The 20,142-nt window shown below is 42.2% G+C and overlaps 1 protein-coding gene across 8 annotated transcripts in view; it reads right to left on the bottom strand.

Moving 5' to 3' along the window:
- Window positions 1-20,142, bottom strand: part of LOC132974900 (membrane-associated phosphatidylinositol transfer protein 2-like) — a 64,225-nt gene that overhangs the window by 33,982 nt on the left and 10,101 nt on the right. For 6 of the 8 annotated variants that reach the window (XM_061039224.1, XM_061039229.1, XM_061039227.1 and 3 more), the window contains exon 2: window positions 2,165-2,409. In XM_061039224.1, the coding sequence (XP_060895207.1) occupies window positions 2,165-2,242 (78 nt within the window). In that variant the 5' untranslated portion in view covers window positions 2,243-2,409. Of the gene's footprint in view, window positions 1-2,164; window positions 2,410-2,839; window positions 3,044-15,814; window positions 15,976-20,142 lie in introns of those variants that run through there. The other 2 variants (XM_061039226.1, XM_061039225.1) reach the window with 2 other exon arrangements.

The following is a 20,142-nucleotide window of genomic DNA, read 5'->3' as shown; positions in this document are numbered from 1 at the left end:
ATGGGTCACTAATGGAAGAATTCCTCTCATTTCTTTACATGCATGAAAATGCCACGTATAGATTTTCTTTCCTCGTGTAAACCTTCTCGCTCACACGGCGTCTCTTCTCGTGCAGAGAATCAAGGAGAAAAAGCAGTTTCGAATGACTTACGTCAAACGCACGTCTACTGTACAGTAATTAAAACGCTGTTCAAACAGTGCCAATGAAAATCATGGAGTGTGTAGAAGTGTGGCACAGTGACCGGTTTGTGCTGTCCTGAAACGTCTGCTTTGCTTTGGGGCATGTCGCTGAGTCATGTTCCTAACCATCGAAAGTACAACTGGATTACCCGTCTGTTTGCTCCTTCAGGGGGAGGAGAAGAAAAACAAGAAAATAACTGACAAGGTTGTCGAGTGAAAGTCTGCTCCTCTTTTAGAGAACAATATACTCTATGGGGTTTTTCTTCTGTAAAAGTCTTTGGCACCCCCGACTGAAGACCCCTATTTCTCGTTTTTCAATTACCAAAAAAATGCAAGAAAACTCCTGCACAAAGTCGGAATTGCAGAAATACAATGGCAAAGTAAACGTTGTGCAATTTAGACAGTGTCACCCATTGTGCTTTCTGTCTGTTTGTAAGAGACATAAATGTAACTTTTACATCTTCATGAGATACAAAAGTACCTGCTGCTCTCTCTCTCTCTCTCTCTCTCTCTCTCTCTCTCTCCCAGCAGCTTTGGGTTAAAAACATAACGGGAGATCTGTACTACTTAATCGTCTGATGTTAATTCCATGTATGCAGATTAGATAGATTGGAGAGAAATGCCTTAGCAAGGATATGATACAACTTACCCTCACCTGGGTTTTCAGACACAATCAGAAACATGTTTGTGGCGCTCTGGGGTGAACAAATCTGTACATGTAGCTCGTGTGGTCGTTTTAGCACACCACACGGTTGATTAGAATTTGTGGACATCTTTGTTAATTCTGGTGTGTGAGTTTAATGGTTGCATGAGAGGCCTCTCTATGGGAAAGTCAACAGCATAAAAGGCATGAAGAGTTTCCTAATGCAGTCCTGAAATGTTTAACTCCTTCTGTGAAGATGTTCCCTGAGGGCTGTGGAAACACTGTGCAGCTCAATGTATGCTCCATTTACTTAAACACATGTAGATACATTTGCATGTGTAAATAAACTGGATGTTCAAGGTTATTTTATTTGTTTAAGCTGTAAAGGAATCTAAATAATTTCACTAGCATCCTGCCTGTTGAACATTTTAAAACATGTGTGATGATTTTAAGTTACCGATTAGAGAGTGGAAGATCTCAACAGGAGCACTGAAGCCGACAAACAGGCCTCTAACTTCAACCTGCTCTTCAACAAATGCAAAACCACTTTGTGATCCACGTTATGTAAGCATGCAGCTGAAATCCCAACACGACTGCAGAACGTTTGGTGCCAAGATTAGCATGTGCCTCCAACAGGAAAAATGAACCTAAACATTTACAACACGTGTTAAGAGAAAGTAAGTAATTAATGCACAATGTTCACCACAGTCTGAGAGTGCACCTGGCAGTACCACTGGATTAAATAAATCCTCCTTCATGGACTCCTATGAAGAGAAAAATATTTTGCAACACAGGACAACTAAAGCTTTACGAAATCAGACTTTCCTGCCCCCCGAGCTGTAAACCTTAAAGCTCTCACACAGACCCTCGGGCTCCAGGCTCAGGGCCCGCTTTGACAAATGAAACTGTCTGACACGGACAAAGCAGTGTGTCCATCTTCGTCGCAGCAGTAGGTATGTGCACTGAGCAGGGTGCACTGAGCAGGGTGCACTGAGCAGGGTGCCCCCCCCCCCCCATCCTGAATAAAAACATGCAGCCTATGACGGGTGGAAACAGCCAGCTTCAGAGACTTTAAATTGGATAATCTATCAGCACACAAGCTCTCTTTGTTCCGTTTTCCCACCAGCGTCAGACACCGTGTGACCAATCATTTCATAATTGGGCACACTGCGATAGCCCCCTTTTGAGAAAAAAAAAACGCCCACTCGTGTGATTGTTTCTCCTCTCTCATTGCTCCTTTTTTTCCGTCCCCCCGGCTCCTGCATTATTCGGCCGTCTTTTGGCATGTTGTGTGTGCAGGTGAGCGTTTGTGTCGTAGGAAACGTGGAGCTGTGACCTCACCTGGATCATGTAGAGCTGGGCGATGCGGTACTCCTCCACACTCATGGGCATGGGGATGCGGTACTCCTTGATAAGCATGGTGAATCTTGGTGGAGGGGAGGGGAAGGGGGGAACGGGGAGAAGATTGACAAGGGGAGGGGGGAGGGAGGGAAGGGAGGGGGGGAGAGGGGACAGGAGAGACCTTGGGGGGGAGCTCCTTATACGCGACTTGTCAAATCAGCGGCTGCAGTCCACATTGATGCTTCCTGTGGGAAGAGAAACAAAGAAAAGCTTCGAGTGAGTAACAAGTGAATATATTTACCCACAACCATCCAATGAAATCAAAACGTGCTGTCAAGTCGGGGAAAATGTTTAACTCAGTGCACGTCCCATGTGCAGAGGCTATAGTCCTCCAAACAGCGACCCCAGGTTCGACTCCCCAACCTCAGACACCTCCTACTCTCTCATCCCTGTTTATGACTCTATCCACTGTACCGTCCTATCGATGAAGGTGAAAAAACAACCCAAAAATAATCTTTACAAAAAAAAGCTGTTGAGTCCGATGGCAGATCTCTGAATTCACTTGATGGTTTCTAAAACGGGTCATATTCAAAAGCAAAAAAATCAGCTTCAACTAGCAAGAAAAAACACACAAATCACAAGCAAAACATCAGAAGTCGCACAGATTTTCCAAACCTTTAAAATTCCTCCACACGTAACCAAAGATCCATTTATTGTGGCTCACGCTAAGAAGAATGAGGTAACGCCGGGTGGTCATTCAGAAAAAAAAAAGCTCAATAGTAGTGAGTAGGTAAGACGAGCGTCGGCCCTGCGTCTTCATGCAGTGTCTAAAATCCAAGTAAGGCTGACTAAACTTCTCTTCTTATACACAGGCCCCAGCTCAGTGTGTTTGTGTGTGTGTGTGTGTGTGTGTGTATGTGTTTGTTTGTGCATGTGTGTGGGGGGGGGTGGGGTGGCCAGATTCTACGGTGAGCACCCGTGCCTTGCCGAGCGTCCCAGCAGCTACACCCTGTTTCTCACCCACCCCTCGGGGCAGCGTCACATGGGGGGGGGGGCCTCACTCAGCATAAGAGGGATTACAGCTGAGTGGGGAGCATTACATAACGTCGTAAGAGCCCCCCCTGTGCATGATCCAGGTTTCACAAATAGCAGCCTCAGAGTTGCACAAAGCATTGTTTTCAAAAACCACTGGTGCAGATAGGGAGGGGGGTAGGTGTGTGGGCTATACATAACCAGCGTGTGGGTGGCGTGAGTTGCAGAAATCCGCTTTTGACCGCTGAGAGAAGAACAGCTCTCTCAAAGTACATCACAAGATCACGACTTGAGCAGACTGTCAGCGAGGGTGTGGTGACAACTGAACCGAGAAGTCAGGAAGGACACAGAGACGTCAGCTAATTTAAAGAAAACTTTATGGAATATTTGTTGAGATAATATAATAATATGATAAGCTCCAAGGTCTTGACTTTTTAATCTAGATTTTCAAACACAGCAGCTGTTGATAGGTCAAAAACAAAAAACGGCTTGTTAAGGAGAAGAAAGTTTGCTCTGTATTTGAAGGATCATAGTCACCAGGCTAATGAGACAACAACACCTTCCCGTTACTGTTGGCTGTGAAAATGTGACTAAAAAGTCCTGACATGAACCCGAAGTCCTTCTTCTCTGTCCTGTGGCAGAAACATCACAACTCTCTGGCACCCGACCATTCAAGTGTAAAACCACACAAAAAACTCCCACTGCGTCATTTCTCCAGTGAACAACGCCAGCGGAGGGGAGGCCACCAGGACTCTGGTCCGCTACCTTTTCTCAGGGGGCGTGTCCAGTGGGGTGGCATGGGCCCCCCCCCCTGAAATCTGGTAGGCCACCCTAAATGTTAGCGATTAGCTACTTGCCTTGTGAGAGGCGGGGCATATTTTTAAAATAAACTATTTACAGCCCGTGCTGTAGCAGATGTGCTTGTAGTTTTCTGCAGAAAACCACTTTGCGTCATCTATTTGATAAGACGGGGCGTGTAGAAGAGGAATGAGCCCTCCAAGGAAATTCTGCACAATATTTAAAAAAATGTTGATTCTGAAACGTTGGCAATACATTTCATTTGGAGTGTGTGATAGTTTACTTGTAATTACTTTCTTTACATTTTCTTATCGTAAGAATGAATAACAATGTTGAGGTGGAACAGAGGTGACCCCCCCCCTTCTCCTATTTAATATTTAATTTCATCACTATTATTTCTCTAACTAATTTATTTTTTCCTTCCTTTCTTCTGTTTATTCTATCTGACCTTATTTATTTATTTTATATATTGCTTTAGATTTTGTCTGTTTGCATATCGTTATGTTATTAATGTTAATTATCCAATAAAAATTTTACTGAAACTCCTAGCACATATTATTGGATACATTTAAGTTTACTATAAATACTAATGCAATATTTATCATGTAACATCTGGACATGAGGGGGCATTCGGGTGGTGGGAGGGCTGGGATGGGAGGGAGTTAAAGTATAATTTAGACACTATCCATTCCATTGTGCTAAATATGTGCAAATGTATATTTGCAGTGTATGTTGCAAACAAATGTACATTGATGTTGCTAATTGAAAACCAAATTTAAAAAAATTCTTAGCATAAAAATAAGATCTTTTTGAGTACACATAAAATAAGCTAAAAAGATTATAATGTTGACACTCTGCTGTGTTATTTTTTTTTAAATCTAAAAATGATACATAGGCTCATAACATCTGTATTACACTCTTAAAGGCTTTATATGTGATTTTTTGATCCAGCAGGTGTCGCCCTTGAGCACCAGCATGAAACCAAAACAACTCCCGCTGCATTGTTGTGTTAGCATGCTAATGCTAGCGATCTTTATTATGCTCGTATCTTCACACTGCATGTAAATTTACCTGAAATGAGCGTGATCTAGAAACACAGTTAAGCAGTGAGTACAGTATGTTATTCTTCTTTTCTCTAGTCCCTCAATTAAACAACTTTTATACGTGAGGGGAGGAGTCAGCCGGCCGTCCGGGCGATGTAAACACAAGTTATTTTCACAGGATATACTTGATTTATATTATATAAAGCATATAAAGCCTTTAATGTTAAGAGTTAAAATAGATTCAATCACAGGGCATCAGATGGCCTAGCGGTTATGTTGTGTACCCCATGTACAGAGGCTGTAGTCCTCGTTGCAGCGGCCGAGGGTTTGAATCTGACCTCAGCCCTTTGCTGCATGTCATCCCACTCTCTCTCCACCCAACATGTCCCGTCTCTCTTCATCTTTCCTGTCCAATAAAGGCAACAATGTTATCTGGGCATGTGTGCACACAAACGTCATGCCACCCCTGCATGATGCATCAGTCAGCGCCTCAGACGGGCCCATCCAGTCAAAGAAGTGTGGAAACCCTCCAGCCTATCACGTGCTCTCTCCACAGCCACCCATCCAGGACACATTATACTTAATAAGCAGCCAGGACAAAGATACAGCTTGTTTCGACTTCTCCACCTGCAGCAGGTGCACGCTCACACACTGGGAGGTGTTCTAGTTAAAACAGGGTTACAGTGTCTTCCATACATTTTGAGTATATTATCCTCGCTGTACGCAGAAGAACAACGCGTTGACAAAACGGGAGCAGAACGGCACACGTCGCTGAAAATAACCGCACTCTTGAGAGACGCAGGGATGAAACTAGGCTAGCCTGGAGAGGCCTGAAGAAAAGCCTGCAGCTCAAGAGCATGAGAGGCCTCGAGCTGTTTAGGCTTTAAAAGGGGAAGGTCACAGAGTGCTCATCCTTGTTGACAGTGTGGATAATAAACGGCATCACAATCTACAGAAGGATTGTGACAACAGCTTGAATGCTGGTTACAACTGATGCTGCAACAAACTCCCGAGTGTTTGAAGTAGTTCAGTTTGACAAGTGGAGAGATTCAGATTGTTTTACTGTCTGATCATCAGCAGCATGAGTCCTGTGTGAGCCAAAGTGCAACCAGATACCATAAACAAGCAGCAAACATACAAGGAAGTGACACCAGGTATGTGAAGATAGGGAGGACAAGGCAAACAGAGAAAAATGAGATAAAGCCCAAAAGAGGGACAGAGTGTAGTCACAGCACAGCTCTGACAGGCAGGATGTGTTCAGAACGCTGTGGATCATCGCGCTGTGCAGGGTTTGGTTTTGATGCAGAGGAATGTGAATTATTGGCAGCATTATGAGAGCTTTTAAAACTACAGAAAACTTTGATCGTTTACAATAAATATGTCGCTGTTCCTTTTCTTTAGTGGGGATTTGTTGTCAATGAAATGCCAGAAATTAATAATAAAAAAGGCCAATCAGCAAATCCCTGAATCTGAGCTTATTCATCCATCAGTCTAAACCCAAAACACACTCATTTTCCTACATCATGACTTCATATATAGGAAGTATAATCATTTTATTTTTCACTTGAGCATTGCTTTAAAGTGAAAAATGAAATAAAATAAAGGAACATTTATTTATTATTTATATTGTATGATCTATCTGGATTGTGATGATGATTTTCATTTTAACTGAGAAATGATTTCAAGCTCCTGAGTAAACTTTTCAGCTGGTCGTGAAACAGCCTAAAATGAATACTGATGTCTCTTCATGACGTACAAAAACAATCAAGACCGTCAGCAACAAGACTGGTTATTTATTATTTAGAGTTATTTTTAATGAAACGGCTGCTGCAGGGTAAGGAGTCAGACAAAGTAGTTAACTGCATGCTGACAGAACAGACTTTCTTGGGGGTCTTTTTCACAACAAAAATTCTCGATGGGGGAAACATTGGACAGTCAAAAGAAAGAAGTGTGAGATTTTTGTAAAAAAAACAAACAAAAAAAACACAACTTAAAGATGTACATGACAGAATCCGTCCACAGAGGTCGCCATAATCGACACAAATTGAAAGTTTCTTATAGGCGATTTAAGTCATGCTGGTGTGACTTTAAAGGCTTTATATGTGATTTTTTGATCCAGCAGATGTCGCCCTTGAGCACCAGCATGAAACCAAAACAACTCGCGCTGCATTGTTGTGTTAGCATGCTAATGCTAGCGATCTTTATTATGCTCGTATCTTCACACTGCATGTAAATTTACCTGAAATGAGCGTGATCTAGAAACACAGTTAAGCAGTGAGTACAGTATGTTATTCTTCTTTTCTCTAGTCCCTCAATTAAACAACTTTTATACACGAGGGGAGGAGTCAGCCGGCCGTCCGGGCGATGTAAACAAAGTGAAGACAGGACTCTGAAAACTCTGAAAACATCACAGACAGTGGGACTCGGGTGTTACACCCATTGTAGACAGTCATGACTCAGAGTTATTTTCAGAGGATATACTTGATTTAGATTACATTTAAAGGTCCCATATTCTTCTTTTTCTGGTTTTATATGCTCTTTAGTGTGTTTTCCAAGTGTCCTGTGCATGTTTAGGCACATCTATGTGCAAAAATTTAAAGTCCGCGGAAAAGCAGCTTCTCCTACGTCCTCCTGTTAGCTGTAGCATTAGCTGCATGTAACGCTCGGTTCTAGCCGCCCTCGATAAAAATTTGTCAGTCCGACGTCATTGTCAGTGTGAGATCACTGATCTAAGCCCATTGGCTCGTTGTGGCAAGCCCTGCAGCTCATGTTGCACGCCCGTTAACTTCTGTAGCACGCCCACGATATGCCGTAGCCTGCGGTAGCACAGTAGTGCTAAGGTGCTAATGTTTATGCTCCCCTCGGACGGAGCCAGTGGCTGCATTCCAAATATGGTAAAAGAGGCGGGACATTTCCGAGAACCGTGCTGAGCAACTGACCAATAACGACAGAGCGGATCGGCAGACCAATCAGAGCAGACTTGGCCCACGTGGGGTCTAACAGTGGGGGCTCAGCAGAGTGTAGCTGACGGACTCAGAGCGGAGAGGGAGCAAGAAGGAGCAGTACATGAAAACAGACACTTTTTTCGGACTTTAGCTATTGTGAACGTACAAAAGTAGGTACATAGATTAAATATACGAACCCCAAAAAGGGCAGAATATGGGCTCTTTAAGTGAAAAATCACATATAAAGCCTTTAAAGATGTACATGACAGAATCCGTCCACAGAGGTCGCCATAATCAACACAAATCGAAAGTTTCTTATAGGGGATTTAAGTCATGCTGGTGTGACTTTAAAAGGGTCTGTTTTACAAAATACTATTTTTAGATATTGCATATCAGGTTTTTGAATATATTGCATTTGGAAATATTGATTTGATAATCATACGGTTCATTAGTGAAGCACTATGTTATTGCATACCATCTTTCTTAAATATGTCTCTGTTTCCTAGCTCATCAGAGACACACCCAAACAGACTGAGGCATAAATATCAGTTACTGTACATGTTTTGTCTGTGTTCATTAGGACTGTCAGTTTGTGATGTTGACGCCTACACATTATCAAATGATTGTGTCTGTGACCGAGATTTAAGGCCACATAGCTTGTTGTTTAGTAAAGATAAAAATGGCATTCTAAATTAGCTGGTTTTAGGACTCTTACTGATCCACTGATACAATACTACGGGTTAATTTCACAGCAGAAGTCCCTAAAATGCCGTTAAGTCCGTGCTGGTTTAAACCCATGTCTCCTTTACTCTCTCCTCGGTGATCGATGCAGATGCTGGGTACAACGCAGGTCCTGTGATGCTCGATTCACCAGCCGCCACGAGAGAGTATACTGGCACCATGCTTGACCCAGAAAAAAAGCACTCTCTCTCTCTCTCTCTCACACACAGCTTAAAAATAGCCCGGTCACAATAATCCTAGCATACGCAAGCAGAGTGCCTGACGTTGTTTGTTCAGAGAATATGCTCATTCCCTTCTAAAAATACCGTCTCGTCTCCCCTCCAGGCAGTGACGCAACAGCAGCACACCCCAGTGCACAGCGCTCATCACACAGCATCCTCCAATGTTCCAGCTCCTGTTTCCACAAAACCGATGCCAACCATAGCGAGGAAATACTCCTGGTGAGGCTCTGATTTCTAAGGTCGTCAACATTTCCGCTGCTTTGATAGTTCTCAATGCCGCGTGATTTAAAACTATACAACCTCTGCATTTTTATTGATGGATATCCGAGAAAAGAACCAACGCTATAAATTTTTTTAAAAAGACAATCGGCCATAATTGCACAAATATGTTATCAATCTTTTGTTACCAAAACGTTGATAACATATTTTTGTAATGTAGACAGCGTGCAGGGGTTTGAGTTCATTTTCTGGTAATAAAAAACAAGAAATGACCCGATATTTGTTGCTTAGGACTTCTATCTGTGTTGCCATGGTATCAAAACAGCTATCATTATCTTTAGATTTTTACTGTAATCTGGTTTCTTAAGTCTGGCTCACACTGCGGGATAATCGGGCCGATTTGAGCTCCGATTCTTCCTTCCCGACAATCTCAGGGTCTCTCCCGACTCGAGGCTGCTCGGACCCGATTATCTGTTCAGATGATCTCGTAGTGTGAGCGGTACAAAGATCCAATCTTAACGTCCCCGATGTGCCCGGCGATCGTCGGGGACGCCCCGATTCATTTCAAACATGTTTAATGAAAGGGTCCGGCAGAAGTTGTGTGAGACTACAATATAATCACGAGAGACAAGGGAGGACTGTAGTCATGGCGACCAGCGGCAGGACGCAACCCTGCATTTTTTTCTTTTTACTTTTCTGTACAGATTCTGTACATGGTTCTCACTGCAGTGTTTAACTCTGTGAACATCTCAGAAGATATATAAACTATCAAGAGGACAGCACAAGAAGTATGTTACTTTAATAATGCCATCATAACAACACTTAACAGCAGCTAAGGCCTCTTTGAAAATCTTTCATCAGAGTCTAACGGAACTTTCCAGATAACTTGACGCCTATTAATACCACAGCAGACATAAGGAGGATGCCTGTTAACAACATGTGTGAGACTCTTAGAGCCGGCACAAACAAACAAATACTTAAAGCTTTGCACATCTGCTCTCCTCTGAACAAGGACAAGTGTCTGATCGAAACGGGAGACCTGCTCAATCTTAACAGATAATGAAAATGTGCAAGACACTCGACGCCAAATAATGACAAATTTAAAGTTTTGTTCCTATAGTGTGTGGATACCAACAATACGACCAAAACAGCACAACACAAACTAACAGATTCATTCATGAACAACCAGATTTCTGACTCTCAAAGGTGGAAATCTCACAGTATCTCTCGATCCGGCAGAAAGAATTTGTGTTTAAACAGATAAGGATGAGGATGAAGTCGTGGAGACGGCATAACACAGGTTGTCCATGTAGAGCGAGCTGGAGATGTAAAAATGTATTTGCCGTGGTTGTTACGCGGCTCGATTTTCCAAATGGCTATCGACATGCCTAGCTGTCCTCAGGGGTTCCCCCTTAACAACAAGGTATCAGAACGTAAATATTAAACATGTTTAATATGATCTGATATTCATCAGAGCAGATCACTCTTAACACACCTCACACCACAGGGAAATCTGGATAAATAATCCTAAGAGAACCATCAAAAAACATGACGTTGTTTGATTTGTTTGGGTTCCAAAGTCGTCCTGATTATCTTGTGGCGTCACCCCGACTTGACTCCACACAGCAAAGGTTTGAGTTTGCACACCGAGCCTGACTCTCCGAGATCCATTCTCCTTAGCTCTAAAGTCCGCCCTTTACCACAATAAGAGAAGGGAGAATGACTGGCTCTGTCAGTCTGAAGGTGCAACATATAGCAGACAGGTTTGAGCAGAGGACAGAGAGCAGCAGCTGGGACCTGCTGTTGACACAACGCAGAGAAGTGAGAGGGAGGTGTTGGCTCAGAGGAGGCCCTTTTCCCCCTGAAGGCCACGATGGTGGAGCCCCCTTTATATTTAGCCCTGTTTTTTAGGAGGCGACTTTGAGCAACAGAGGAGGTGGTGAATCCCAGAGGGCGGGGCAGGGGGGTTCCCTCATGACCGTCTCGAGGCTAGACCCCTTTGGATCACAAGTGGAAAATGTTAGCCCCCCGGACCGCCTGAAATACCGCAGATCTGTGTCACATGATGAGACAACCTCTGCAAACACAGCGTCGGCCATCCACGAGATCGAGTTGATGGGCTTATGCACCAATCCAGTTAAAATGTCAGAGGGCTTCAGACGATCGTGTCTGAGCTGCTCTGTGGTCAGAGCGAGGGACTTTACCATCAATCTGCATCGACCAAAGAGGGCCGTTCTGTCCCTCAGAGTATCTAATAAGGGCAAAAAATTAAGCATCATTAATCATGGGTATAACCCAGATAAATAAAACTATTTGGCACAGATAACTGAATATAAAATTGATTTATATCCTACTAAATCTGCCCGCCTTAGGGCTCATGAAAAACTGAATCTGTGTTCTTCCCTCCTGAGCGCCTACTTGAATCACTTCTATTGATCTGTTGGTATTGAGGTGTTAAACAGTATCCTCAGGAGATTCCACTTTTAGCTATTACATTTGTGAAGGGGGCAGCGTAATATGCTTGTTACAAGATTTAGTTTGTTTTTTTTAATCCCAAAGCCTTTTTAAAGACTTCATAGACTCCAGTGGTTATACTTCTGAACAGTATGCAGGGGTAAGGGTTGACAACAGGTTCCATACTTTTCAACACATGTTTTAATATGATACACTCTCAGTTTTTTACATGATCGACGGTGCCGAAAAGAACAGAAAATTTAAAACACCACAGATCTTCAATCCTTTTAAAATCAAAGCAGCTAGAAAAAGAAAGAGAGCAGCGGTTCACTGGTGAAGATTTAAAGGTTTCTCTGTCTTACAAAGACAGAGAGCAGAGGAGGAGATGTTGGCTAAATTGCACAAACACATTGGCCAACGTTGCTGTACCAAAACATTGCCAATGTATTTGTGCAATTCAGACAGTTTGTTGCCATTGCTGGGAATTTAAAAAGGAGAAAACATCCAATTTTTATTCTCAAGGATTTGGATTTTTGTTACCACGGTATTGAAACAGGTTTTGGTATGATTAGTTTTTTGCTTATATTGTATCAACGTTTAAAATTCTAGTGTCGTGACAGCCCTACACAGGTGCTGTTTGTTTGCAGTCCATCAAACAAAAGGCTTTGTTTCACTTTGTTTGACTTCCAAAAATCACCTAAAGGTGAACAAACATTTATCCTTTCTCTGTCTTAAAAAAAGTGGTCAGGTCAGTTTACTTCAGCAAACAATGCACTCGAAGAAAGGAAGGGCAAACACAGGTAAACATTTTCATTTTGTCTGCATAACAGACTTGAAGTGAAGCTGAGCAAACTAAAGAGACAAATGGAGATTAAATATGTGATCTCTTCTGATCAGACACTCAGAAAGCACGAGTTAGCAGCCAAGCATTTAGGATATGTTAATGTAGGAAACAACAAGAAAAATGAGAATGAATCCCATGTCGTTTTGTGCAACATTCTGCGAGCATCCATGATTCACCTAAAAAAAAAAAAAAAAAAAAAAGACCATCTCTCTTCCTGACCCTCCTGCGTTTGCTCCTCCACAGGTTAAAGAGGTGGGAGGCACAACCTGGCCTTGTTCTTTACTCATCACTGCAGTACAGGGGGGAGAGAGAGCTAAAAATACTGTCAGCATCTCCTCCATTGTGTCCCTCCTCCTCCTCCTTCTCTTCCTCCTACAGGAGCCCTGCATGAAGAACTGCTTCTTAAAACCCTCCTTGTTTACACGGACAGAGAGCACAGACACAGCAGAGTGTGTGATGCAACGAGGAAAATCAGAACTTTGCAAAGACGATTAGTGCAGAGCGGGAGATAGAGACAGTTAAACAAATTGAGGTTTAGTCAGCATTCAGATCAGACAAGAACGAAAAATACATCTAAAGCATTTCACAACTAATTCTTAAATATCTTATCTTATAAATAGCAGGTGTTTGCTTACCATTTCTGAGAGATACCTGCACACTGTCTAGTGAAATAGATGTATATTTTTAGAGCTTTGGTTGTTATTATACTACTGTTCATTAAAGTCTTCATATGTGATTTTTCACACTTCAATATAATATAAATCAAGTATCTCCTCTGAAAATAACTCTGTGAGTCATGACTGTCTACAATGGGTGTAACACCCGAGTCCCACTGTCTGTGATGTTTTCAGAGTTTTCAGAGTCCTATCTTCACTTTGTTTACATCGCCCGGACGGCCGGCTGACTCCTCCCCTCGTGTATAAAAGTTGTTTAATTGAGGGACTAGAGAAAAGAAGAATAACATACTGTACTCACTGCTTAACTGTGTTTCTAGATCACGCTCATTTCAGGTAAATTTACATGCAGTGTGAAGATACGAGCATAATAAAGATCGCTAGCATTAACATGCTAACACAACAATGCAGCGCGAGTTGTTTTGGTTTCATGCTGGTGCTCAAGGGCGACATCTACTGGATCAAAAAATCACATATAAAGCCTTTAAATGGAGATTGTATCATTTTAAAAACCCGTTGGTATCAAAAATCAATCAAAGCAGCGAGACTTGTGACAACATTAGCTCCGAGGCGGATCAGCGCGCCTCCGTGCATCTGAAGCTTTTGAACTTGTGGAAAAGTAAAGTTTAGACTGGAGACCCCCAGAGTCAGCATGTAATTAAAATTCTACATAAATAAATCTGGTGCCCGGCGACTGCTGAGAACTTTAAGCTGCTTTAATAAGTAGAGCCTTTGTTTTTCGTTTGCCTCAGCGATGCTCATCAGACCAGCGGACTAGACCCCGCAACATACCAACTTTATCTCCCATCAGCACCACGCTTCACTGTGAAATCCAAAATTAGATGACCTTATATGCAAATTACATTTTGGATTAATCAGTTATGTGCCAAGGTTAAACAAGGATCCCCTCCCCCCCCCCCCTCACTGTCACACAGCCTGCATCAAGTGGCACTGAGCAGACTTATGTAACTCCAACAGAGAAAAATGGAAGCATCCCAAGGCTAACATTTTGTCCATCCCATTAGCTAATTAATGTAGCTCACATGGCCTGGGGCAGGAAATACTTTAGACAATCCCCCTCTCTCTCTTAAACATCTCCATCCAGCCCTGTGAGCGTTAAAGAAACAACATGTTAATTCAAATCGAGGCCTTCATGCTAATGTTGAGTACCAGCTCACCACTGACAGCACAAAAGCCTGGCACAGAGAGCTTGGAGGAGTAACACTAATGGATCTCAAGTATCATTGCCACTAGCAGTCTCTCACAACAGAGATGGTATGAAATGCTATAGTGATGAGGCTGGGACTTGTTGTTGCAGTCAGACAACACCTACACCCCTCAGTCTATCACAGAGAGAAAGCTGGAGCTCATGTTCCAGTTATTCAAACATCAGGATCTGACTGACAATCCACACTCACACATTCACTGAAGAAAAGTTTAGAGAAGACATTTGACACTAAAAAAAAACAATGATAGTAAGCGATAATAACTTCTGAATAACTTTTTGAAATCTCAAAGTTGGTAGTTTAAAGAATGGCTGAAGAGAGGATATGCAATGTGCAATGCCTCTATGTTGCAATAACGCTATGAAGAGCTGTAAAAAATGAATATAAGCTACAGTTCATCATTTCTGTCTGTTTGAAAAATGCCTGTCCTGGGGCGCCAGTGGCCTAGTGGCCTAGTGGTTTGTGCACATCGCAGATACAGAGGCATGGCCCTCCAGGCGGGTGACCTGGGTTTAGATCCGACCTGCGCCTGGTCCTGTCTTGCATGTCGTTCCCCGCTCTCTCTGTCCCAGATTTCTGACTCAGTCCACTGTCCTGTCTTTATAATAAAAGGCAAAATAAAGGTCCCCACACCCCCCCAAAAAGAAATGTTTCTCCTGAATCCAAAAGGAATCCAAAATGTGCACAAATGAATCTGAGGGTAGTTGATAGCTTAAGCTTCATCTGACTGCATCAAAATTGCGCTAAAGCATAAACCTCCCTGCAACAGGTGAAACAGATGTATATAATATTTACTTTAATTAACTCGGTTTTCTGTGATAACCAGCACATTCATGATGATTTCTCTAAACACTGACTTTTTTTCTTTATCTTGGGATAACCTGTGTTGTTATCTCGAGATAATGAGATAATATGTCAAAAACGTATTTGTTCATGGGAAAACTAAGTAAACTCACATGTATGGTGGTATGTCCTCTGAGGGCTTTTGTAGAAAACAACATTTGCTTATTTTTCTTATTTATTGCAATAATTCAGATTTTGCTGTTCATTTCAAATGTTCATTTTGCGATAATGATTTAATTTTGATTAATTATGCAGCCCTCCTTACTTGTAAAAACTTTTGAATGTCTTCAGTGAAATAGTGAAATAAACTAAAAATGAGTAGAAAATTAAATCAGAACTGTCAACAGAAACTGTTTCCCCTGTCAGTGTATTATTAGTCTCCCAAATAAAAAGCTCATCATCGCTCTGAAAACTGGAAAATGAAACTTTCTAAATAATTATGTCCAAGACGAGAAATCAAATGGATTAAAACTCTATCAAAAGTTAAGAAGAAAATGTTTTCGCCTGAGGCCAGAATGTATTCCCTCTCCTGTCCCCTTTATCCTCTCCATCGTTGCTTAAACGAGGGGAGGGGTGGTTACCATGGTGACACAGATGGCTCTTTCCTTACTGGTTCACTTGATGAAGTCAGAGCGACGGGGGAAAGTAGAGACGAGAGACGCTGCCGGGTGCTGATACTTCTTTTCTCTCCTGTTTCTTCTGTCTCCACTTTCACTTTTTGTCGGCCTTCCTCACCACGGCTCATTTTCACCTCGCTCCGCTTTCTGTCCTCTGGCAACAGCAAAAAGCGCTCACTGATTCCTCGTGTTTCGTCCTGAATATACGTTACTGTTATACGCTTTCTGCAATGTAGGAGATGATTCTCTTAACGGCAGAATGCAGGATTAAAAAAAAAAAACAGTGGTGGGTGGAAGGCACACGTCTAAATATAGTTTGCTATATGTGGGTTTCACAGACCTCACATGCTGTTTAAAGTTCTTTATGTTTACTGCTTCAATGTACTTTGGACATGAGACAAGCTGCATCACTTAAGGGGTTAAAGGTGACCTACGCCCTACGCGAATGCAAGTTCTCTTCATATAGTTTAAAAATTAACCAAGTATGACAGCGTCTCTCTTTCAACAATGTAGTGACTGAGAGGAATGTGCAGAAACACAGGAGAATACCGATGTTCAATTTATTGAATCCTCGGGAAGAAATGAGTCTCAGTGGTGTCCCACTTTCTCGTACTCTAGTGGCTGAGAGGAAAATGGATCTCATCATGTAAATTGGAGACAGACGGGGAAGAGAAGTATACAGACACCAGACCAAAACTGAACCAAAGGAATATTAAGAATCAGTAGAAAAGAGGGAGGGGTGGGTATTGATAAGGCAACATATCATTGTCCTGACTCTTGTGATATAATAAAAAAAAATAAAAAAATGTAATGGTTCTTTTAACAGATTTCCCTGCCAATTGGTCTCCTAGAGTCAATACTTCACGACTCTTCTGGTTGGCACTTAATGCATTGTGCATAATGCATGAGCAGCAGTTAATTGTCCAAAAGAAGGAGGTGACACTGTGACAAAAGAAGGTGAAGATGATAGCAGGATAATGTCGGAGAGTGTGAAAAGAGAAGTTAAAGGATGAAGCGCGATGAGAGCTGCAACTGACATGTTGTTTTTGGCAAATCAGCTTTCATCCAGATGGACTTAGGACAGAACTTCACACGTTTGGATGTATGAAACTAACCTTTGTGTTAACTGGCTGGACAGTAAATTCATAAAAAGAAACCACATCACGTCTACTCTTCTTTTAAAATGCTGCCGCAAAGTTTTCAATGAACACTTTTTGTGGTGACCTACAATGCTTTCTGTTTTCGAAGAAGAACATATAGCCTGCATACAGGGAGACCAGTACAGCTGCTAGAATAAAGGAACATTTTTAAACTGAAAACATGGAAATGTGCTCCCAAAATAAATGCCTGTAATTTGTTTCCAATTATACAGTAAACATGACATGCCAGGGGGGGGGGGAGAGAATCAACAGAGGGATATGTTTATGTTGAGTACCTATTGTTTTAGTTAGAAATAAACATGCTTTGTCTGTTTTAAAAAATGTTGCTTTAGGACTGTTTTCTGACCCAGGACCAGCAGAAACTCAGACTGCTCTACAGACTCGTACACATCGTGTGCTGTCTCTTCAGTCCATTTGATGTTCTCCTAACTCAAGTTGCTGCTATACTTTCCTTCCACAGAGCACTTTGGTGGATGCAACAGTGGGATTTGTAGTTTTTAGTTATGCTTTTATACTGTTATTGTGGATTTCTCTCTAGAATCGTTGTTGTATTCGTTCAATGAGTAGGCCTGTTTTTTATTCACAGGAAATCAAGCACTGAGGGAAATCTTCTGTCAGTGAGAAGAGAAGCCGTCAGCTGACCCTTTGGAGGAATACCTTAAACCTTCTTGAGCAGCACGAATAATGCACGCTTCCCAAAAAGTGCTCAAACACAGTAACCAGAGACAGACGCTGTTTCTCACACTGACCATAAAAGGCCATTTTCAAAGATGCTCGAGGTCCTATGACTCTGGCTAACATTTGGACCGGTGCTTAGGTCACGTTTACAGCTCTGTGGAAAAAACCAAGCTTTTTTATTTTTTCACCCCCAAGAGCCGGAGCCTTTTTAGAAAACACAAAGTCTTTATCAGATTCATAACATAAAGGATTGTGACGTTTTCTTCTCACACACAGACAGACCACTCTGAATGGAGAAGCGGTGGCTGTGAATGGGCATAATGCAGAGAGACTTCCCTTTAATAGCCTGTTCGCCCGGGAGGAGGAGGAGGAGAAAAAAAAAAGGAAAAAAAGGTGAGGAGGGCAGCGGGGAGGGGGAGCTAGGGTCTGAAGGAGTCTATTTTTAGCCTCAGAGAAATCAGGTGTCTGTGGTCAGTGGAAAAGAAAGGAGAGTGTGGGCAAAGTGACACGAAGAAGAAGAAGCGCTGTCGCTTTCACTTCACATGATCCATGAGATGATCCATGTGAATCAAAAAGCGCTGTAAGGGTATTGGGGGGGGGGGGGTAAGATGAGACATAAACAAATATGAAATGACATGTGTGATCCATACTGACAGGAAACACGAGAGGACTGAACACAATGTCCTTCTGTAGGGATAAGATCTCAAATCATGATGTTGTGATTTACTTGATCGGTCAGCTACTTCCTCACTATTGGACATGTTGTAAAAATCAGAAGAGGAAGAAGTCTACTTTAACCTGCACTTTAATGAGATCTCAGATAACATTTCCTTAAACCGCATCCTGGATTCAGGACATTGGCTCATATTATATCTGCAGCACAATTAACCGCAATTTCCTCGTTGTGGGGATACGAGCAATACACAATAAATATTTGGATAGAGAATGAATGCTTCTCTTTCACAGCATTTGCATGCAGTCCGATGAACTAAAGCCGGATATCTGCTACCTGAAGATGAATTGGGGCCAATTTAGTGGTGAAAAGATTGGATTAATTTTGGATTCAGAAGAAACATGCTGCAAACAGGTGAGCATGAAGAACAGCACAGACATTAAAGCTGTGAATTATATCTTACGCTCTCGCTTTCATTTTTGTTTGGCACTTTATATGGTTTTCAGCGTATTGTAGTTTTGTAGTACCTGGAATCTGTCTTGGTCTCAAGACCACTTTTTAAAGGTCTCTGCCTTTTTTTACTCTGTCGTCTTGGTCTCGAACTTGGCGGACTCCGGATTTTAAATTAAGACCAGTCCAGACCACCACTCATAGGTTATTTTTCCATGTCATAACTCTGATTAGAAGGAAAACAACAAATAACTTAAATTCACTTGTAGCTTGATTTTTACCCCCCCCCCCCCCGGTTACGGCCGCGACCTTACCGGTGTCACGGTCTAAGTAAATGACACGCCCCCAAAACACACAACGATGTTTTCTTATTGATGGTCTTGCACTTGGTCTTGGTCTTGACCCCTAAATGTCTCGGTCTCTGGTCTTAGTCTTGGTCTCGGTTAGTGATGTCTTGACTACAACACTACCGTATTGAACAGTGTATTCACTTGTAGTAAAATGTTCTCATATCCTGCAGACCGGCTTCACATTAGAGGATGTTCTTGAATCTTTCAGCTGAACAGCCAAGTTCAACTCTTGCACAACTTTGATGAATACTACCACAAAACACACTCACCCCTTCTCTGGCAGGATGCACATAACATCTTCATTCCACTAACTAAAGTCAGGGCTCCAGAGGATGATCAACTATTATAAAAAAAAATCCTCAGAAAATCTGGAGTCCAAAGGGAACAGGCCGTTTAAACAAAGCGTTCGTCTTTGTCTCATTTCCAGACAACAGTAGGCGCATTAGCAGTGATGTGCCATTCATCAGCGCGCTCATCGGGGATGGCTGGGGACAGGTTGTCCCCCCGTCAACGGCTCAACACTACATTAGCATCATCCGCTCTGTTCAAAGGAGCTGAGGCGGGAGTCTGTGGAGATCGAGGTGCAGAGAAAACACAATGTTCCATTCAGTGCTCGGTTTGCACACAGGTGCATGATGGGAGCTCATCTGAAGTACTGTCATGATGCCTGATTGTCCGCTCAAGATGAATTAAAGGAAAAATTAGACCTGTAGATAAATCAGCCAGCTGGCAACTCGTCCCTGAACTCCCCGAAGAGGACATTATGATTTGTAAAAGAGGTTATTTGGGATTGTTTCAAACCCCTACAGATGCCCACATGATTGAAAAAGCATCCACACAAATATGTTACTGGGAGGGGAAATTCATAAATAAAACATTTTGGGAGATTTGAGATATTTTTAGGCTGTGCAAATCTGACCTCCTATTGTAAGAGGCTGGTTAGTATTCAGTCTAAATCAAAGGCAATCACAAATCTTCAAAGCAAGAAGGATTAGTATTATTTCAGAATA

The sequence above is a fragment of the Labrus mixtus genome, chromosome 5 (assembly GCF_963584025.1).
Source record: "Labrus mixtus chromosome 5, fLabMix1.1, whole genome shotgun sequence".
Taxonomy (NCBI): Eukaryota; Metazoa; Chordata; class Actinopteri; order Labriformes; family Labridae; genus Labrus; species Labrus mixtus.
This window is presented reverse-complemented; position numbering and strand designations above follow the sequence as displayed.